This window comes from Salminus brasiliensis, chromosome 11 (assembly GCF_030463535.1).
Source record: "Salminus brasiliensis chromosome 11, fSalBra1.hap2, whole genome shotgun sequence".
Classification (NCBI taxonomy): domain Eukaryota; kingdom Metazoa; phylum Chordata; class Actinopteri; order Characiformes; family Bryconidae; genus Salminus; species Salminus brasiliensis.
In genome coordinates, this window is record NC_132888.1 from 35,819,293 (window position 1) to 35,838,800 (window position 19,508).

General features: G+C 40.4%; 1 protein-coding gene across 1 annotated transcript in view; it reads right to left on the reverse strand.

Annotated features, from left to right (window-relative positions):
- The window catches only part of LOC140565122 (NLR family CARD domain-containing protein 3-like), a 110,680-nt gene that overhangs the window by 7,978 nt on the left and 83,194 nt on the right, over nucleotides 1-19,508 (reverse strand). The window contains exons 4-6 of the mRNA XM_072690930.1: nucleotides 7,767-7,940; nucleotides 5,805-5,978; nucleotides 2,855-3,028 (exon numbers count right to left, since the gene is read on the reverse strand). Coding sequence (XP_072547031.1) covers nucleotides 2,855-3,028; nucleotides 5,805-5,978; nucleotides 7,767-7,940 — 522 coding nt within the window. The remainder of the gene's footprint in view (nucleotides 1-2,854; nucleotides 3,029-5,804; nucleotides 5,979-7,766; nucleotides 7,941-19,508) is intronic.

Here is a 19,508-nt window from a genome sequence, read left to right on the forward strand (position 1 = left end):
TGTGCTCTTCACAGATGAAAGCAGGTTCAAACTGAGCACATGTGGCAGACGTGACAAAGTCTGGAGACGCCGTGGAGAGCGATCTGCTGCCTGCAACATCCTTCAGCATGACCGCTTTGGCAGTGGGTCAGTAATGGTGTGGGGTGGCATTTCTTTGAAGGGCAGCACAGCCATGTGTTTGCCAGAGGTAGCCTGACTGCCATTAGGTACCGAGATGAGATCCTCAGACCCCTTGTGAGACCATATGCTGGTGCAGTTGGCCCTGGGTTCCTTCTAATGCAGGACAATGCTAGACCTCATATGGCTGGAGTGTGTCAGCAGTTCCTGCAAGATGAAAGCATTGAAGCTATGGACTGGCCCGCCCATTCCCCAGACCTGAATCTGATTGAGCACATCTGGGACATCATGTCTCTCTCTATCCACCAACATCACGTTGCACCACAGACTGTCCAGGAGTTGGCGGATGCTTTAGTCCAGATCTGGGAGGAGATCCCTCAGGAGACAATCCGCCACCTCATCAGGAGCATGCCCAGGCATTGTAGGGAGGTCATACAGGCACGTGGAGGCCACACACAATACTGAGCCTCGTTTTGACTTGTTTTAAGGACATTACATCAAAGTTGGATCAGCCTGTAGTGTGTTTTTCCACTTTAATTTTGTGTGTGACTCCAAATCCAGGCCTCCATTGGTTAATAAATTTGATTTCCATTGATGATTTTTGTGTGATTTTGTTGTCAGCACATTCAACTTTGTACAGAACAAAGTATTCAATGAGAATATTTCATTCATTCAGATCTAGGATGTGTTATTTGAGTGTTCCCTTTATTTTTTTGAGTAGTGTATATACAGTGGAGGAAATACGTATTTGATCCCCCACTGATTTTGAAAGGTTGTACTCTAAAAAATAATTAAACAGTCTATGATTTTTATGGTAGCTTCATTTTAACAGTGAAAAAAGAAAATCTAGAACATGAAATAATATTTAAATAAAAAATAATTTGCATTTCATTGAGGGAACTAAGTATTTGATCCCCCTAAAAACCATGACTAATGTTGGCTCCCACAGACCACTGACACACCTTAATCTCAGTGAACTCGTTACCTGCATGAGAGACACCTGTCCCAAATTGTCACCTGTGTAAAACACCACCTGCCAAGAGATTCAGTGACACTCCAACATCTCCACCATGGGCAAGACTAAAGAGCTGTCTAAAGATGTCAGGGACAAAATTGTTGACCTACACAAGGCTGGAATGGGCTACAAAGGCATAAGTAGGAAGCTGGATGAGAAGGTGACAACTGTTGGTGCAATTGTTAGGAAGTGGAAAAAGTACAACATTACTGTCAATGTCTGGAGCTCCATGCAAGATATCACCTCGTGGAGTCTCATTGATCATGAGAAAGGTTAAAAATCAGTCAAGAACTACACGGGAGGAGCTGGTTAATGATCTTAAGGCAGCTGGGACCACAATCTCCAAAGAAAACATTGGTAATACACTGAGACGTAATGGTTTAAAATCCTGCAGTGCACGCAAGGTTACTCTGCTCAAGAAGGTTCATGTCCAGGCTCGCCTCAAGTTCACCAATGAACATATTAGTGACTCAGAGAGAGACTGGGAGAAGGTGCTGTGGTCAGATGAGACCAAAATTTTGGCCTGAACTCGACATGTTTGGAGGAAGAAAAAAAATTAATATGACCCCCATCCCGACCGTCAAGCATGGTGGTGGAAGTATTATGTTTTGGGGGTGTTTTTCTTTTAAGGGCACAGGCCAACTTTACCACATCGATGGGAAGATGAACAGGGCCATGTATCGCAAAATCCTGGGTGACAACCTCCTTGCCTCTGCCAGGGCACTAAATGGGTCGTGTATGGGTCCTCCAGCATTACAACGACCCAAAACATACAGCCAAGGAAACAAAGGAGTGGCTCCATAAGAAGCATATCAAGGTCATGGAATGGTCTAGCCAGTCTCCTGACCTCAATCCCATAGAAAATCTATGGAGAGAGCTGAAGCTTCGCATTTCCAAATGCATGCCTAAAAGCCTTAAGGATTTGGAGATGATCTGCAGAGAGAAGTGGGCCAAAATGACTCCTGAAGTGTGTGCAAACCTTATAAAAAACTACAAGAAACGTTTGACTGCTGTGTTTGCCAACAAGGGTTTTGCCACCAAGTATTAAATGATGTTTTACTAGGGGTCAAATACTTATTTCCTTCAATGAAATTCAAGTTAATTTTTTTATTTCTCATTTCATGTAATTTTCTCAGTTTTTCTTTTGATATTCTATGTGTCACTGTTAAAATAAAGCTGGCATAAAATCATGAGATGTTTCATTTATTTTTTTGTATTAAAACTTTTAAAGTCAGTGGGGGGTCAAATACTTTCCTCCACTGTGTGTATATATGTGTATATATGTGTATATATGTATATATATATATATATATATATATATATATATATATATATATATATATATATATATATATATAATTATTATTTTCATGCAGTATGGATAAACATACCCACAAAGGACATTCCTTTTGTTGTCTCTGCTGTTTTGTCGGACTATTGTGAAGTCCACAAAGAACAGAGCATAGCAGAGAGCTGACAACAGCGCAGAAGAAAACAAGTGAAATTTTTCATCTCACTTTTGTAAACTCACTCTACTAGACAAAGAAAATACGATTGTTTTTCTACATACAATTTACCATATTACAGTGACAACTTACTGGTGATTGTAATTTCACTTACTGACATTACTGAGCAAACATTTTACAGCAATACTGTATGCCACTGTAAATCTGGCAGTATGTTTTGTAAAAGACTATGGTTAGTAAGTAAGTAAGAACTGACAGCAGTTTTTCCAGTTTACAGTGTGGACCCTCTAGTAGATCAGAGAGCATCTTCACACCAGACTCTCCTGGGTGATTGTAGGCCAGATCCAGTTCTCTCAGGTAGGAGGGGTTTGATTTCAGAGATGAAGTATAAGAAGAACAGCCTTCTTTAGTGATCATACAACCAGATAATCTGCATAAAGGAAGGAAAAAGAGGAAAAAACCAGCTGTAGATTAAAAATCAAAAATCAAAATTGAGATAATAATAATAATAATAATAATAATAGCATAAATAAAATATGAATACATACATAGCACATTTTACATACCCAAGAACGCTTTCCAATTAAGTACCAAAAATCAAAGAGAATTAATGTATTTTTAACAGATTTTAGGTTTTTAGCTGGGCTTTGTTGATAAAAAGAAAGGGAGATGAGCGAATAGAAAAAAGTTTTTCCAAAGGGGTCAAGGTAGCAATACTAAAAGATTTGCTACCCATTTCAGAAAGCCTGAAACTCAGAACAGCCAGATAACTAGAATCAGAGAACCTTAGCTTGTGCAAAGGGACATACGGATGTAACACAGCAGACAGATAAGTAGGAGCAAGGCCATGCAGCAGGTCAACAGCAACAAGCTGCAACTGGTAGTCACTGTAGCTAAAGAAGGATGGGGTGATGTTCTTAGTGGCTGCTAAATAGCTGGCTGCTAAGTACTAAATAGTGCAAAGAGTTTTAAAAGGTAATATGTACTACTAATAATAATAAATAGCCCAAAATAAAGTCAGTGGTCAGTAAAACTCTATATAACATTAGAATAAAACATAAAGTCAGTGGTAAATAAAAGTGTGTACCTGTAATGGAGTGTCTACCTGTCTTTAACATCTCTAAGACCAAGATTATGTGGGTTGGTCAAAAAAGTGCCCTGACTGGTCCTACCTTTAAATGTTCCACAAATGAGGGGACTATCCTGGAACAGGTTGCAACTTTCAATATCTGGGTATATGGTTGGACAGATCTTTATCTTTCTTCACACATACATTCATTATAATTATTAACATGTAACAATCAAAGGTTGAAGCCAAGCCTGGCTTTCTATGTTCTTCTTTTACCTGTGCTGCTCTTGTTCAAATGACTGTTCTCCCTTTGTTTGATTAAGGTGATGGTGATTTATTGCTTTGCATCACTGCTCTCTGTACCTTCTGGTTAATTGGCCCTCTTTACAGACTCAGCATAATCTACACTGGTTTACATAAATTTATAAAACTCTTGAGGACAAGACACAACTTGGGACAGACACCCTAATACCTAATACCCTAATACAATCTCTGCTATAGCCAGAATTCAACACCAGGTCCTCTCTTTACATAAAACATACACTTCCTATGGCTCCTTTTCATTTCAGTCTGCAGCTGTTCATAACACATTTTGAAAAAACTCTCAAACTGGAATCTTTTATCTCAATTTCTAATTTTAAGAATTGCATTAAGGAGATTTGTATTGATTCTTGCACCATTAAAACTAATGTGCACTGGGACACATCATCAGTGAACCTCGGATTACTGGGTGTTTTGCGTCTTTTAACATCAGACACCCTTGCCCAGGCAACGCAGCTGAGGTTGTTGACAGGGTTCCTCTCCAGCTTTGACAAAGGCAATTTTTGTCTTTTGGGCAAGATAGTGTTTGCCAGGGATGATGGCATTGCATATACTTTCTGCCACCGCCTTCAGCACTTGGTCATGGCGCCAGCGGTAGCGATCTTCTGCAAGAGTCTTTGGACAGCTACTCAGCGGATGTTGCAAGTATCTCCTTCCCGAGCATAGCTGGCATGCTGGTGTCTAACTCTTACCCCAAACATGAAGGTTGGCTGGGCTTGGTAGGGCATCATATACAGCCTGAACAAGGAAACGGATGTGATAAAAGTCTGCCTGCATGATGTTTGTCCAGGTGACTTTGTGCTGTAGGATCATCTCCCACTTTGTCCATGCCCCTGCTGTCTGAGCCCCACTGTTCTGCTCACTCACTCTTCCTCCACGCCTGCTTGAACCTCTTCCTGGATTCCACGCCTTGCCTTCTTGGGTCTTTGGGAAAAAGCTCAAGCCAGCTCTCCCAGTGGGCAATGTCCCCACCAACTCCTTCTGCCTGAGATGTGACTTCACCACCTCCACTGCTCTCTTTGCCCTCCACTTCCTACCTGTTCTCACCTCTATGCCGGCTGCTGATGCTTTCTGGTCCCGAGAGTCGAAGGGATTTGCAACAAATGCAGCTCACTTTTTAGCCCAGCTCTCTGAAGGGTTACCAGTCTTCTCCTTAGGATGTCTCATAGGTCAGCTAGGGCTTGCTTCTCCTCCTCAGTATAATGTTTGTATGTTTTCTTGAGGTTTTGGAGCTCTTGCCTCAGCTCCTTGATTTTTGGTGGCTTGGTGGTTCATGGTGTAGTTTGGCTTGGTGTTTCCTTTCTTGTTCAGGATGTTTATCACATCTCATTCAAACTGAATGAGATGTGATAAACTGTCTGCATCTTGAAGGGGGTGGGTGATACTAAGAGAACAAAGTTGAATAGAGGTAAAACGAGCCAAGCTTGGTGGTAGCAGGGCAGCCGGCTACCTGACTGAAGAAACACACCCTGCTTCATAGGCAGGCAAAGAGAGAAGGCTTGGAAGTATTAAGAGCAGCCAGAAGAGTGCAAAAGACCTTGCACAGAGGACAGAATAAACAGACATGATTCACAATTGTCCAACAGAGTTTGTCGGAGAACAGGTGTGGTCCTTCTTTCAAAATATGTTATATTACCTGCATCTCTCAGTATGAGGTTTCAAATATGTTTAAAAAGACAAATCCTTAAGGGTTTAAACAACAGAATAAAATTCATTCATTACTGTGTGCTTTATATTAACTAGGATAAGAACAGATACAATAGATTTCTAAACACACTAAATTAGGCATGTCAGTGAAGTCTTCAGTTCAGGTTACCTGAGTGTCTCCAGTTTACAGTGAGAACTCTTCAGTCTAGCAGAGAGCAGCTCCACTCCTGAATCCTGCAGGTCATTGTTACTGAGGTCCAGCTCTTTCAGAGAAGAGTTTACTGATTGTAGAACGGAGCAGAGAGCTTCACAGGAGTTTGTGGTGAGAGAACAGCCAGCAAGTCTGCAAAACAAATAATAAATGCATAAAAAGAACTAAGACACTATAAAGTTACATTTCCTATAAAATCCCTTATATGTTTTCCCCTTGTACTGTTTTTATGAATGGAATCATGGTCAATGTTGTGCGCTAAAGAAAAAGGGTTTGTGAAAAAATATCAAGTTGGTAGACCTGACATGCTTGTTTTAATCTCAATCTTAAAACACCAAGTGAACAGCTTTCTCCATGGTTTCATCCATAGTAGCACTATAGCACACCCTTGTGGGGCTCATATGACAATTCCTTGGGGCCAACAAATTTGAATATTTTAACTTGAATAGACAACAGTTGATATAATGTGTTTTGAATTTACAATTAATTAATGTCAAAGTGAAAACATATTTCTACAAAGTTAAATATTAAATAACATTACATAAAAATATGTAACATAAAATAAGTGACTGCATAAATATTCACCCCCTACCAGTCAGTATTTAGTAAATGCACCTGACTGCCGGCAACCTGACTGAAGAAACAGACCCTGCTTCAGAGGCAGGCAATTATTGAAGCCTCATGGGGAGAGAGCACAGGAAGACAGTCGAGGAGCTCACCCTCCCTCACCATTGACCTCTCCCTCAACTAGATTCCTCCGACACACAGAGCAGGCAACACATGGAGGAAATCCCAGATAGAATCGGATCTTCGCTCCTACCAATCTCTCCTCTTTAAGTTCTCAGTTGACGTAACTGCTGCAAAGTCATCTTTCTTCAGAGGGAGACTGCTCTCATAGCAGTCACTGAGAAGCTCAAGGGCGGCAAGATCAGCCAAACTGTCATCGGTTCTGATTCTCCTGGATATCTCTGCAGCCTTCAACACGGTTAACCACAACATCCTCTTGTCTGTCCTCACCAGCCTCTGCATCTCTGGATCTGCTTGGGAGTGGTTGGAATCAAACATAGAAGGATGCTCTTAACAGGTAATATAGAGGGTTCACATCCACTCCATGTAATCTCTCCCCCGGTGTCCTGCAAGGATCAGTGCTGGGCCCTCTTCTCTTTTCCTCCTACACTCATTCCCTTGGTGAGGTCATAACCTTCCATGGCCTCTCTTATCACTGTTATGCTGATGACACCCAACTAATGCTTTCCTTCCCACCTTTAAAGATCCAGGTCTCCAGTTGCATCTCAGCATGTCTGGCTGACATTTCCTCATGAATGGCAGAACACCAACTGAAGCTCAATGGGCCTCACCATGGGCATCACCATGACCTTGCCAAGTTCTCTGCAAGTTCTGTTTGATAGTGCAAGAAGCCTCCGCGGGTGTCCTGCAAGGTTCGGTGCTGGGCCCTCTTCTCTTTTCCCTCTACACTCATCATTTGAGTGATTGGAAGTCAGGAGGACAGAATAAATAGACACATTCCAGGGGTCCCACGGCAGTTGGGCAAACTTGTCATAGAAGTTAGTTTGATGTGATGTTCGTTCGACACAGAGTTGGATTGAGAACAGGGTTTATGTAAAGGGCTTGAGGGCCAAGAGGAGGAGTTTGAGGTGTGGTCCTTCTCCCAAAAGTCAGGTATGTCCTAAAGATATTTCTTCAGTTGTATGTGTTATATTACCTGCATCTCTCCGTACTTTTCAAATGAGATTTCAAATATGTTTAAAAAGACAAATGTTTTAGGGTTTAAACAATAGAATAAAATGAATTAGGATAGGATAGGTGTAGGATAGGATCAGATTTCTAAACACACTAAATGAGGGATGTCAGTTCAGTTTATTTCTCAACAGTTTTCCAGTCAATTCACAGAAGATTGACCTGAGTGTCTCCAGTTTACAGTAGGAACTCTTCAGTCCAACAGAGAGCAGCTCCACTCCTGAATCCTGCAGGTCATTGTAACTGAGGTCCAGCTCTTTCAGGGAGGAGTTTACTGACCATAGAACAGAGCAGAGAGCTCCACAGGAGTTTGTGGTGAGAGAACAGCCAGAAAGTCTGCAAAACAAATAATAAACATATAAATAAGAAATAAGACACTATAAAAACCCTTCTATTGCTTTTAATAGTGTAATCATGGTCAATGTCGTGCACTAATTAAAGAAAAGAAAAGAAAAAGTATGTGTGGATAGGTTGCATGTCTGTGTGGATAGGTGAACACAAAAACTAAAAACATGGCCGCAGTTGTCGTCTTTCATCTTAAATGATGCAACAGTTATGTTTCGCTGTTGAAATGTACACTATATAATGTACACTACTTAAGGTGGAATGGCAAGCTAGGAATTAGAAGCCATTTTGGTTGCTAACTGGTAACGTCAGTGCACTTATCAGTTCAAATAAAGTTATTTTTCTTGTTTTGTTTCTTGTTTTGTTTTCTGTCCTTTGCTGATAGATGTGGAAACTGATCTTCTGCTGATGTAGGCAATCAAGACTTGGGGAGATGTTTTCGCCTGCAGGACTTCCTCTGCATTAATGATGTTTTCTGTATTCCTCTATTCTCAGTAACTCTGGGGACTGTTGAGCTGAAGATCACAGGATATCAGCAGTTCTGGAAATGCTCAAACCAACTCACCTGACACCAACAATTACCCCATACTCAAAATCACTAGGATCACATTTTTTCTTTATTAATTTCCTCTTTCAGTATCAGTCCAGTCCACCACAAAGCTCTCTCACTGGTCTCATCACACCTCTACCCCATACAAACACACTCCACACCCTGCACTTACTTACTGGAACTGTAACCTCTGCTCAGTTACACTGCACCCACCAAAGACCCTACTCACACTACACTTTTCCAGTGTGTAGCAGAGGACCTTGGATTACATTCATAAAACATTTTAGGTTGTTTGTAAGTTAATCCAGACATCCAGCCCCAACCTGATGACACAAACACTTTTTGCACTGGGTCCCTTAAGTAAGAACATAAAAAAGAGGCTAGTACTCATTCCGTAGCACCTTAATGGATGTTCTGCCTTGCTACATAGATTTTTGCCTTGACAAGAGGAGCCATTGGCCATCTCACAAAGAAGGATGTTTCTCAATACTTTCCTGACAAGTTACTATACTCTATTAAAACTGGCACATCACTGTACTAGATGGTAACCATGATTAGGAGCAATCCATTCAATCCCAATGTCTTCCTTCTTGTGATTAATACATATGACAGACTTCTGAGATGTGTATTTTTGAGCCATCACACCTGTTCCTTTGTCTAAAACGTCCTTAACCCATAACCCCATCCCAGGGGACAACAGGGGGAATACAAGGGCACATACCAAGTAAATCTGTATTATCTGAAGTTGGGAATCTGTCATTGTATATACAAATGTATCAAGGATATTTGATTTTGAAAGATATTAGAAGAGCTCTCCTTTCACTCAACCATGACCCTAACCAGACAGATAAATAGACACATCAGTCAGAGGTCAATTGTAATGTCAAGGCATGCCTTTAAGTTTGAGTTTGCTTCTTTTAGTTTTTCTATTTGTTTTGTCATTTACCTTTTATTGGGATTTTGTTGCATAAATAAACACAAACATATATTCAGTGAATGAATTGGCAATTCAGGCTCTCAAACTGAATGCAAAAGGAAAAACATAACAAATAACCTTGAGAGAAACTCGAGAAATTTGGGCTGGAGTTCTGGGGAGCTTAGAGCGGATGGAACTCGAAGCCAGACCCCAAAAGTTACAGCTTACAGTTGCCTTAGCCTGTGGTCATTGAGAATGACCTGAGAAATAATTTGGAGTGTAACTTAAGAGAGAGAATGTGAGGTGAGTGTGGAACGATTGGCGGGATATGGTGGATCCTGCTTCTGTGACAAAAGTGGGTCTTTTGGTTGGATATCCGAGAAGCCTTGATTGATAAGCTGTACAAGGGGTTTGTATGGACTGGGTTGAGATTATAATTTAAAGGTAGATAGGGGTAGATGGTAACTGAGAAGTCACCAGAGCAGAGTGCCTGTGAGTAGTGCAGTAGAATGTCTGAAGTGACGGGGTCTCATTGAGGTGGAAAATGTTCTAACTTTGAATTCTTTATGAAGCAAACATGGTGGTTGGAGAAAAAATTAAGTAAGATGGTTATGAATTTGTGAAATTGATGGCATAAGTACTCTTTCAAGGTGGGAATCGGATGAAATGCTGTGAGCTGGATGATGTGATAAAGACAATAGTTACGAAGAGGTTGTTTGAGGGAAAAGCAATGTTGCAAGGTGGAGAGTTCTGGAAGGATTTCCAGTTGGTCCAGTAGGTTGGCAGCATTTGCATGGGAATAGCAGAGTGGATGGTATCCTGGGCTTGGAAGTCCCAACTGTGGATTAGGTGGACTATGGTTTTATACAGGGAGCAGAAACCAACAGAGGGCCCCAGTTTCAAATATCTTGGATGACTTACGGCCGAAGGGGAGACGAACTGAAATTATTATGTGCCGTCCTAGCAGACCCCAAAGAGACGCCAGAATTCGAGAGGGTGGAGAGAAACACAAAGGGGAGACAATCGCGGAGACAAGAACGGTTCCCGCAAGCAGGAGGCATGGCAGGGGCGCAGCAGTAGGGAGACCTAAAATGCAAATGAGAAGGGATGGGATGATTGCAGGGCAAGGGGGACGATTAAGGGAGGGCGAGGGGACGATTAAGGGGGAGGGCGAGGGGACGATTAAGGGTGAGGGCAAAGGAAGGATGGTAATAGGAGGTCTATTGCAGCCAGGGCGAAGGAGAGCAAAACACTGAGAAGGCAGGCACAGCTTCTTTGGTTTAAGTTTTCGTCACAAGAACAAGAAGGGAGAGGAAAGGTTTTATAGCACGTAGTAATGAAGGGGAGGGGTTTGGGCGTGGTCCTTTTCCCAAACTTTCAATTATTACATAACTCCATCTCTTTTGTATTTTTACTTCTAAGTCTTTGCAAAGTATTGTCATCATTCTGAGCTTATCAAGCGTTTATCTCTCTATTGTCTTTGCCGTGTTTCAACCTGTTTTCTGTGTACTGTTTTCTCTTTTTTGCAAAACCATCCTGTTTGGTTGTTTGATCTAGTTTGCCTATGGTTTTGATCTCTGCTTGACGCTCATGCTTTTCCCATGCATCTGATTGCCCTGCTGGTTTTGACCTGGACTGTGTCACTGACTGTTTCTTTGGATTGCCTGCTGTTAAATAAAGTTTCCTTTTTTGATATCTGCGAGTGTCTGGTTTGTCGAGTTTTCAATAAAACTTTTCATCAAAGGCTTAGCATAAATGTAATTTTCCCCATAGTATTATATCATGATCTGTATCAACCTATTCCTTTACCATTGGGGAATCCTACTTGAGCCACAACACACCACTAGTAACACTTTTAACAAATATTTATTTTGTTTTACCCAATATATTTCTTCCAAAAGGAAGCCACAGAGGGACAGTTACAGAAAATGTGAAGGAGATTTGCCACAGCTTTGCCACAAGACCTCCAGCAGACAGTCTGATCAGAGTAATGAAGCTTTTAAGACTCTCCAGGATGGAGAAAATGTATTGCCCACTGCTGTCTGCAGATCATATCCCATTCCTCCTCTGTTACTGTAACATTACCCTCTGCTTCCCATCTTGATTTAATCTTATTAGGGTATTGCCTCCTTTTTAAATTTCCTATACATGTCGTCTTCATTTGTAAAAGATCAATAAGTTAATAAGGTCACTGCCCCTTGTGGTGTCCTATAGAAATGTTTTGCCAATAAAGTCTTTAATTTGGAAATAGCTAAAGAAAATCCTGAATATTTAAAAAAGTTATCTTTCAGCTCCTGGAAGCTCAAAACAACACCTCGATTCAACAGAGAGGCATCTTGGGTATTGTAGTCTGGTGCGTCAACTGAGGCAGGAGGCAAACCCAGTAGTGTGACATTATTATAATCTTAATTTTTAAAAATCATCCCCAGTCACAAGAATCCCTTGTGCTTCCGTTGCATTCCTAACTAGTATCAGTTTGTAAAATTCTGCCCCTGAACCTTTTTAGAATTTTGTAAGGATTTTGCTCTGTTCAATTGGACTGAGAAGCCCTTTGACATTAAAAGAAATTATCTTAATAATTTAACGCTTTTGAACAATGTCTTAAGCTTGATTATTTTATTATGGAAATCCTCCATTGATGCAGATTGCATGCATTTAAGTACACAAAAAACTAATAAAAAAATACTAAAACCACATCAGAACAATTGTAAAGACTTCCTGAACTAACTCCACTTGCTGGACTAGCACCATCTTTCTGATTATGACTCAATCTGGTCTCTTCTGATGTCCCTTGTTCTGGTACCCACTTTTTTGTGCTCCTCTGACTTTGCTATGGTTTCCCCCAACTCATGTCTCTTTACTCTAAGATTTAAATGAAAGTTCTCGAGTAGGGGGGATATTTTGAAGACCAATTGAAATCATATTGGGCTATATTTCCAGTACACACGTGGACAAAATTGTTGGTTAATGAAAGAAAAACTCACAAATAACTTGAATCTGACAAAAGTAATAATAAATAAAAATGCTTTGAAAATTAACCAATGAAATTCAGACATTGCTTTTTAACAATGCTTCAATAGATTTTTTTTTTAAATAAACTAATAAAACAGGTCTGGACAGAAATGATGGTACCCTTAACTTAATATTTTGTTGTACAATCTTTTGAGGTTCAATCACTGCAATGCTGTAACTGTCAATGAGACTTCTGCACCTCTCAGCGGGTATTTTGGCCCACTCCACTCCACTGCTCCAGTTGTCACAGATTTGAAGGGTGCCTTTTCCAGATGGCATGTTTCAGCTCCTTTCAAAGATGCTCAATAGGATTAAGATCTGGGCTCATAGAAGGCTACTTCCGAATAGTCCAATGTTTTCCTCTTTCCTTGGGTGTAGTTTAGTGTTTTGGGTCATTATCCTGTTGCAAGACCCATAACCTGTGAATGAGACCAAGCTTTCTGACACTGAGCAGCACATTTCTCTCTAGAATCCCTTGATAGTCTTAAGATTTCATTGAACCCTGCACAGATTCAGTTCTTTTCTTGATATGCTTCATTTTTCCATCTGTGAACACAGAGCTGATGTGTCTTGGCAAAAAGTTAAATTTTTCTCTTTTCATCTGTCCATAGGACATTCTCCCAGAAGCTTTGGGGCTTGTCAACATGTAGTTTGGCAAATTCCAGTCTGGCTTTTTTATGATTTGTTTTCAACAATGGTGTCCATCTTGGTTGTCTCTCATAAAGTCCAATTTGGCTCAAACAATGATGGATGGTGTGATCTGACACTGATGTCCCTTGAGCTTGAAGTTCACCTTTAATCTCTTTAGAAGTTTTTCTGGGCTCTTTTGTTACCATTCGTATTATCCGCCTCTTTGTCATCAATTTTCCTCCTGCAACCACAAAGGCCAGGGAGGTTGGTTATAGTCTCATGGATCTTAAATTTCTGAATAATATGTGCAACTGTAGTCACAGGAACATCAAGCTGTTTTGAGATGGTCTTATAGCCTTTACCTTTAAAATGCTTGTCTATAATTTTCTTTCTAATCTCCTGAGAAAACTCTTCCCTTCGCTTCCTCTGGTCCATGTTGAGTGTGGTACACACCATGTCACCGAACAGCACAGTGACTACCTGTAGCCCTATATATAGGCCCACTGACTGATTACAAGATTGTAGACACCTGTGATGCTAATTAGTGGACATACCTTGATTTACCATGTCCCTTTGGTCACATTATTTTCAGGGGTACCATCATTTTTGTCGATGCCTGTTTCATGAGTTTACTTTTTAAAATAATTCTGTTGAAGCATGGTTCAAAATCAATGTCGGATTTTCATTTGTTCATTTTTTTTATAAAATTTTTATTTAATATTATTATTTTATCAGATTCAAGTTATTTCTGTGACCGTTGTGGGTTTTTCTTTTATTAACCGAGGGGTACCAACAATTTTGTCCATGTGTGTATATGTATTTATATATTATAGTATATTTAAATCTAAATTAATACAACCAGTTGAGTAAATTCTACAATACACTGATGTATGGGTAAATTTCTCTGGTGTTTATTCCAGTAAAAATGAACTGAACCGACAGTAATCCAGTAATAAATTAATAAAGGACTTAATAAATAATGCTTGATTTGCAATAGCTATTTTCCTTTGAATGTCTACATGTAAAGAGTAATGTAAACATTCCAAAGATTAAATTTTAAACCTGTACAATAACATGTAATAACATATTTATTCTGTATTTTATAAATTTGCATTTTTATTACTGTAAAGGACTTTGCTCCTAAGTTTTTTACTCACCTGTAAGTGTTTAACTCATCTGTAATAATGTGATTTGACAATGAACTTTTGATTTGATTTTATTTGACATCAGACAGTAAATTTGAACATTATTAGGAGATACTTGTCTGTTTTAAACCCTGCACTACTGCCACATAATTTCCTGATTAGATGACTGCAAGATGGTGTACAGACATAACTAATCAATTCAGTAAGTGTAGATGTAATATAAATGTAGATTAATGAACAAATGTAGAGATTGTGTTTATGTAGATACAATACTCACACAACTCTTCTGCAGACAGTCACAGCTGGGCACACAGCTCTTATAACCCTCCTCTGATGTATTGTATTTCATCAGGTCCAGCTCCTCAAGCACCTCCTCTGAGGTCAGACGCATGCAGGCTAGTCCTTCATTTCAGACAGACAGAGGAACAGATTGATGGATCTCTCAGTAGAAAGAGATATGCGATCTCCTTTGATTATGCACTTGATGTATTCTTTAGTTTTCTCTGAGTGTATGTGCATATGTGTCAGTAGACCCTGTAAGAGTCTCTGATTAGACTCCACTGAGATGCCCAGCAGGAAACGGAGAAAAAGATCCAGGTGTCCATTCTGACTCTTTACAGCTTTATCTACTGCTCCCTTCAGCAGATCATCCAATGAAACATTCTCAGACCTCTCTATATTTTTTGCTTTAAAGAGCTTCAGTTGGTAGCAGTGAAACACAAAAACAGCAGCCAGGAACTCCTGAAAGCTCAGATGAACAAAGCAGTAGACCTTCCTCTGGTAAAGCACACACTCCTCCCTAAAGATCTCAGTGAAAACCCCAGAATACACTGAGGCCTCAGTGACGTCAATACCGCTCTCTCTCAGGTCCTCTTCATAGAACATCACATTGCCCTTCACCAGCTGTTTGAAAGCCAGTTCAGCCAGTTTCAAAAGCTCGGTTCTGTTGGATTCCAGCAGTTTCTGTGGGTCTCTCTCATCTTTTTCCTCATACTTCTGGTTTTTCATGTTGGTCTGAGTGATCAGGAAGTGGGAGTACATTTCAGTCAAAGTTTTAGGGATTTCTGAGTGATGTTGTTTGATGAGTCTCTGAAGCACAGTGGCTGAGATCCAGCAGAAGACAGGAATGTGACACATGATGTGGAGGCTCCGTACTGTCTTAATGTGGGAGATGATTTTCTGGGCTTGGTCTTGGTCACTGATCCTCTTCCTGAAGTACTCCTCCTTCTGTGGGTCATTAAATTCCTGGATTTCCGTCACACGGCTGATGTGTGTAGAAGGGATCTGTTTGGTCTTTAATCAGGTTTAGCTCCCGGAACGTAAGAACAAACATGAAATCTACATCCTGATTGGCTTTTCCCTCTGCCCAGTCCAGAATGAACTTCTGCACAGAGACAGTTTTTCCAATTCCAGCAATGCCTTTAGTCAGCACATTTCTGAGCTTTTGGACATTTTGTCCATCATCTTGATGTTCTTCATATTTGGGATCCTGTAGAGGTTTAAAGATGTCTGAGCAGTTGATTGGAGTGTCTTCTCTGTGTCTCCTGGGTGTTTTCTCCATCTGTAGAACCTCATGTTCTTCATTCACTCCTTCACTTTCTCCCTCTATGATGTAGAGCTGTGTGTAAATCCTGTTAAGGAGGGTTCTATTCTCTTTTGTTTTGATTCCTCAAATAAGCTCTTGTACTTCTTCTTCATGCTGCTTTTGTGTCTCTTTAGGACTCTGTGTAGGACATCATCCACTGGTTGGTGAGAATCCTGCTGCAGGGGTCCAGTTTCCTCCACCAGAGTGTGTGTGTGTGGTGTAGCTTTTGTGAAGCTCTGCCTAAAGGGGTCAAACACAGTAACACAAACATCAGAGTCCAGTTCAGAGCCAGGCTTAGTGTCCAGTTTGGGTTCACCTACATCATATATACACTCACTGGCCATGTTTTCAGAAACACTGTCCAATATAACTGCACTATATGGGTGTACAGTTAAAGACTGTAGTCCATCTACTATCAGTCCCACTTTGCTCCATCCATCACTGACAGGAGACCAAAATCATTGCAGTGGTCCAACAGTTAGTGTTCCATGATTTCTATTCTCTCTGAATTTTTTCAGAAAAATTGTCATCCCTAGTTTTCACAAGTGGTAATGTAGAGGCAGTTTAAAGTCTGGCTGACTTGTGATCTAGTTCTAAAAATGCATAATGATAAATATTCTTCAACTGATTTACAGTATTAATATGCACTAGTTTATAATTTTGTACATATGGAAATTGTAAATATTAAGTCATTGATTGGCTCAAATACATTTGTGTATTTTTACTCATGAATATTCCCTTCTTCATGTCCATAAACCTCCACAGATTATTAATAAATATGAGTGCCACCAAGATAGTGACCTGCTGGACTGTCCTTCTGATGTTTAAAGTTAGTCATTGAACTTGTGAACAACTGTGTGTGTGTGTGTGTGTGTGTGTGTATGTGTGTGTGTGTGTGTGTGTGTGTGTGTATCTAAACACAAAACACACCCAGGATCAGACAGTGCAGCTCCACATCTGAAACCAGGAGGGTTCACAGTGGACCAGTCATTCTTCATAGACACACAGCTGGGTTCTCCTCTTCCACTGTTGAAATGAGGAGGATACTCCATTGATCGGTCACTCTTCATAGACACACAGCTGGGTTCTCCTCTTCCACTGTTGAAATGAGGAGGATACTCCATTGATCGGTCACTCTTCATAGACACACAGCTGGGTTCTCCTCTTCCACTGTTGAGATGAGGAGGATACTCCATTGATCGGTCACTCTTCAAAGATACACAGCTGGGTTCTCGTACTCCACTCCTGAAATCAGGAGGCTCACTGATAGCCGCTTCACTTTAACAAAGACACACAGCTGTGTTCTCCTCTTCCACTGCTGAAATGAGGAGGATACTCAATTAATCAGTCACTTTTCAAAGACACACAGCTGGGTTTTCCTCTTCCACTGCTGAAATGAGGAGGATACTCCATTAATTGGTCACTCTTCAAATATACACAGCTGGGTTCTTCTCCTCCACTGCTGAAATAAGGAGGCTCGCTGATAGCCACTTCACTCTTCAGAGATACACAGTTGGGGTTTGGAGGTTCTACAGGCTTTCCATTGAGAGCAGCTGATCTACAATGAGAGAAATGTGTTTAGTAAACACTTTCTTTAGTCTGAGTGTCAGAGACAGTATTTACTCCAGTATTTAAGTGCTGAAACTTATTTACTTTGGCTGATCACTATAATAAACTACTGTAATAAAGAACATGTAAAGACTAGATGAGTAATCTAAATATCAATCAGTTTACACTGTTCTAACCCTCACATGATTTACTGAGATAGATATGTGTTATTATTATCCTTTATGATACCACACGTACAGTGGAAAATCACTTTCCCATCTCTACTGGTAAAAACCTGGATATCAATTGGTTTACAGTTAAAAGTTAAGCTTTACCTATCCACCTGGTCATGGCTATCCTGCTCCATACTACCAAACTTTGGAATGGTGCAGTGTATCAGTATGTTGTCAGACTGCTTGATGCATGAAATTGAATTATAGATTCAATATATAGATAGATAGAGTTTTTTTCAGGGTAGGAATATTTGGACGGAAAACAGACCACAGGCCGCCTATTAGTGAATTCTGCTAAATTTGAAGTCTCTGAATTTGTCTGAAATTGTTCAGCAATATTTACATTCACCTCAGTCTGTCTTTTATTTCTACTTTCAGTTAGCACATAACACATATAGCGAGCCCATCCCTGTGTGTCGCGCAGAAACTATTATTACAGGAAATTTGACCCTAGTCCAGTGTGAATGATTCACCAGATGAATGTGATCACACACACACAGTGAAATAGTCCATGTGATCACACACACACAGTGAAATAGTCCAAGTGGAAAGCCCAGATCAAAACCAGCTTCTGCCGGTAAGTGGTTTCAGATCATCTAAGCTCAGCTCTTGACCAGCATAGCACCTTTTTTTTTCATTTGAGTTTAACATGACCAACTTGACCAGGTTGCTCATTATGCTGGTCATACTGGTAGACTAGTTTATAAAAGCTTGTCTCATCAGTTTCCTCAATCGACCAGCATAGTCATCATTGCCATTCTGGTCAACAAGTTTAGTCAAGTAGGTCATGCTGCTTGATCAGCTAAACCCTTTAACCTCACATGCTGGTCAAGAGCTAAGCTGGTTAACCAGCTGCACCAGCTTGAGCTGGCCAGGCTGCTGTTTTCTGCAGGGGGGGCAGGGTACATTGTTCATACTATCCAGCCCATAATATGCTAAATAATAATGTTAATAATGGTTTTTAGTTCTTCAATATGTAGTCTTAGGAATTACAGTTGCGCACTGACTACACATATCAGGAGTGTTTAGGTCATGACGATCATAAAATAATAATAACCATCTTGGACCATCAAAGTGAAATTTTAGCCAAATAAAACAATTCTAGTCAAAAAACTCACTCTTGTATTTACACATTTTTTTTTTGTTTCTCTTGGATCTTTCCACAATCCATCATTGTCCCTGTCCCACCCTCACCCTCAGCACTGGAGCCCCCAGACCCCTAAAGGACTTCAGCAGCTGCGGAACTATCAAAAGCATCGCCACAGGAAACATCACAGCCTGGTTTGGGAACACCCTTTGCCAGATGCAGCAAAGCAGCCCCAGAACATAACAGAGCCTCCTCCATGTTTCACAGTAGGGACAGTGTTCTTTTTTTTGATATGCTTCATTTGTGAACATAGAGCTGATGTGCCTTGGCAAAAAAAGTTCAATTTTTGTCTCATCTGTCCATAGGACATTCTCCCAGACGTTTTGGGGCCTGTAAACATGTAGTTTGGCAAATTCCTGTCTGGCTTTTTTATGATTTGTTTTCAACAATGATGTCCTCCTTGGTTGTCTCCCATGAAGTCCACTTTGGCTCAAACAATGACAGATGGTGCGATCTGATGTTCCTTGAGCTTGAAGTTCAATGAGGTACCTTTAATCTCTTTAGAAGTTTTTCTGGGCTCTTTTGTTACCATTCGTGTTATCCGTCTCTTTGATTTGTCATCAATTTTCCTCCTGCAGCCATGTCCAGGGAGGTTGGCTACAGTCCCATGGATCTTAAATTTCTGGACACACCTTGATAATGTGTCCCTTTGGTCACATTATTTTCAGGGTTACCATCATTTTTGTACAGGTCTGTTTAATGAGTTTACTTTTTAAAAATAATCTGCCTATCAATCTGCAATCTCTATCAGCCTATCTAACTTTGTATTTAAATAAACAGACAAGATGCTGAT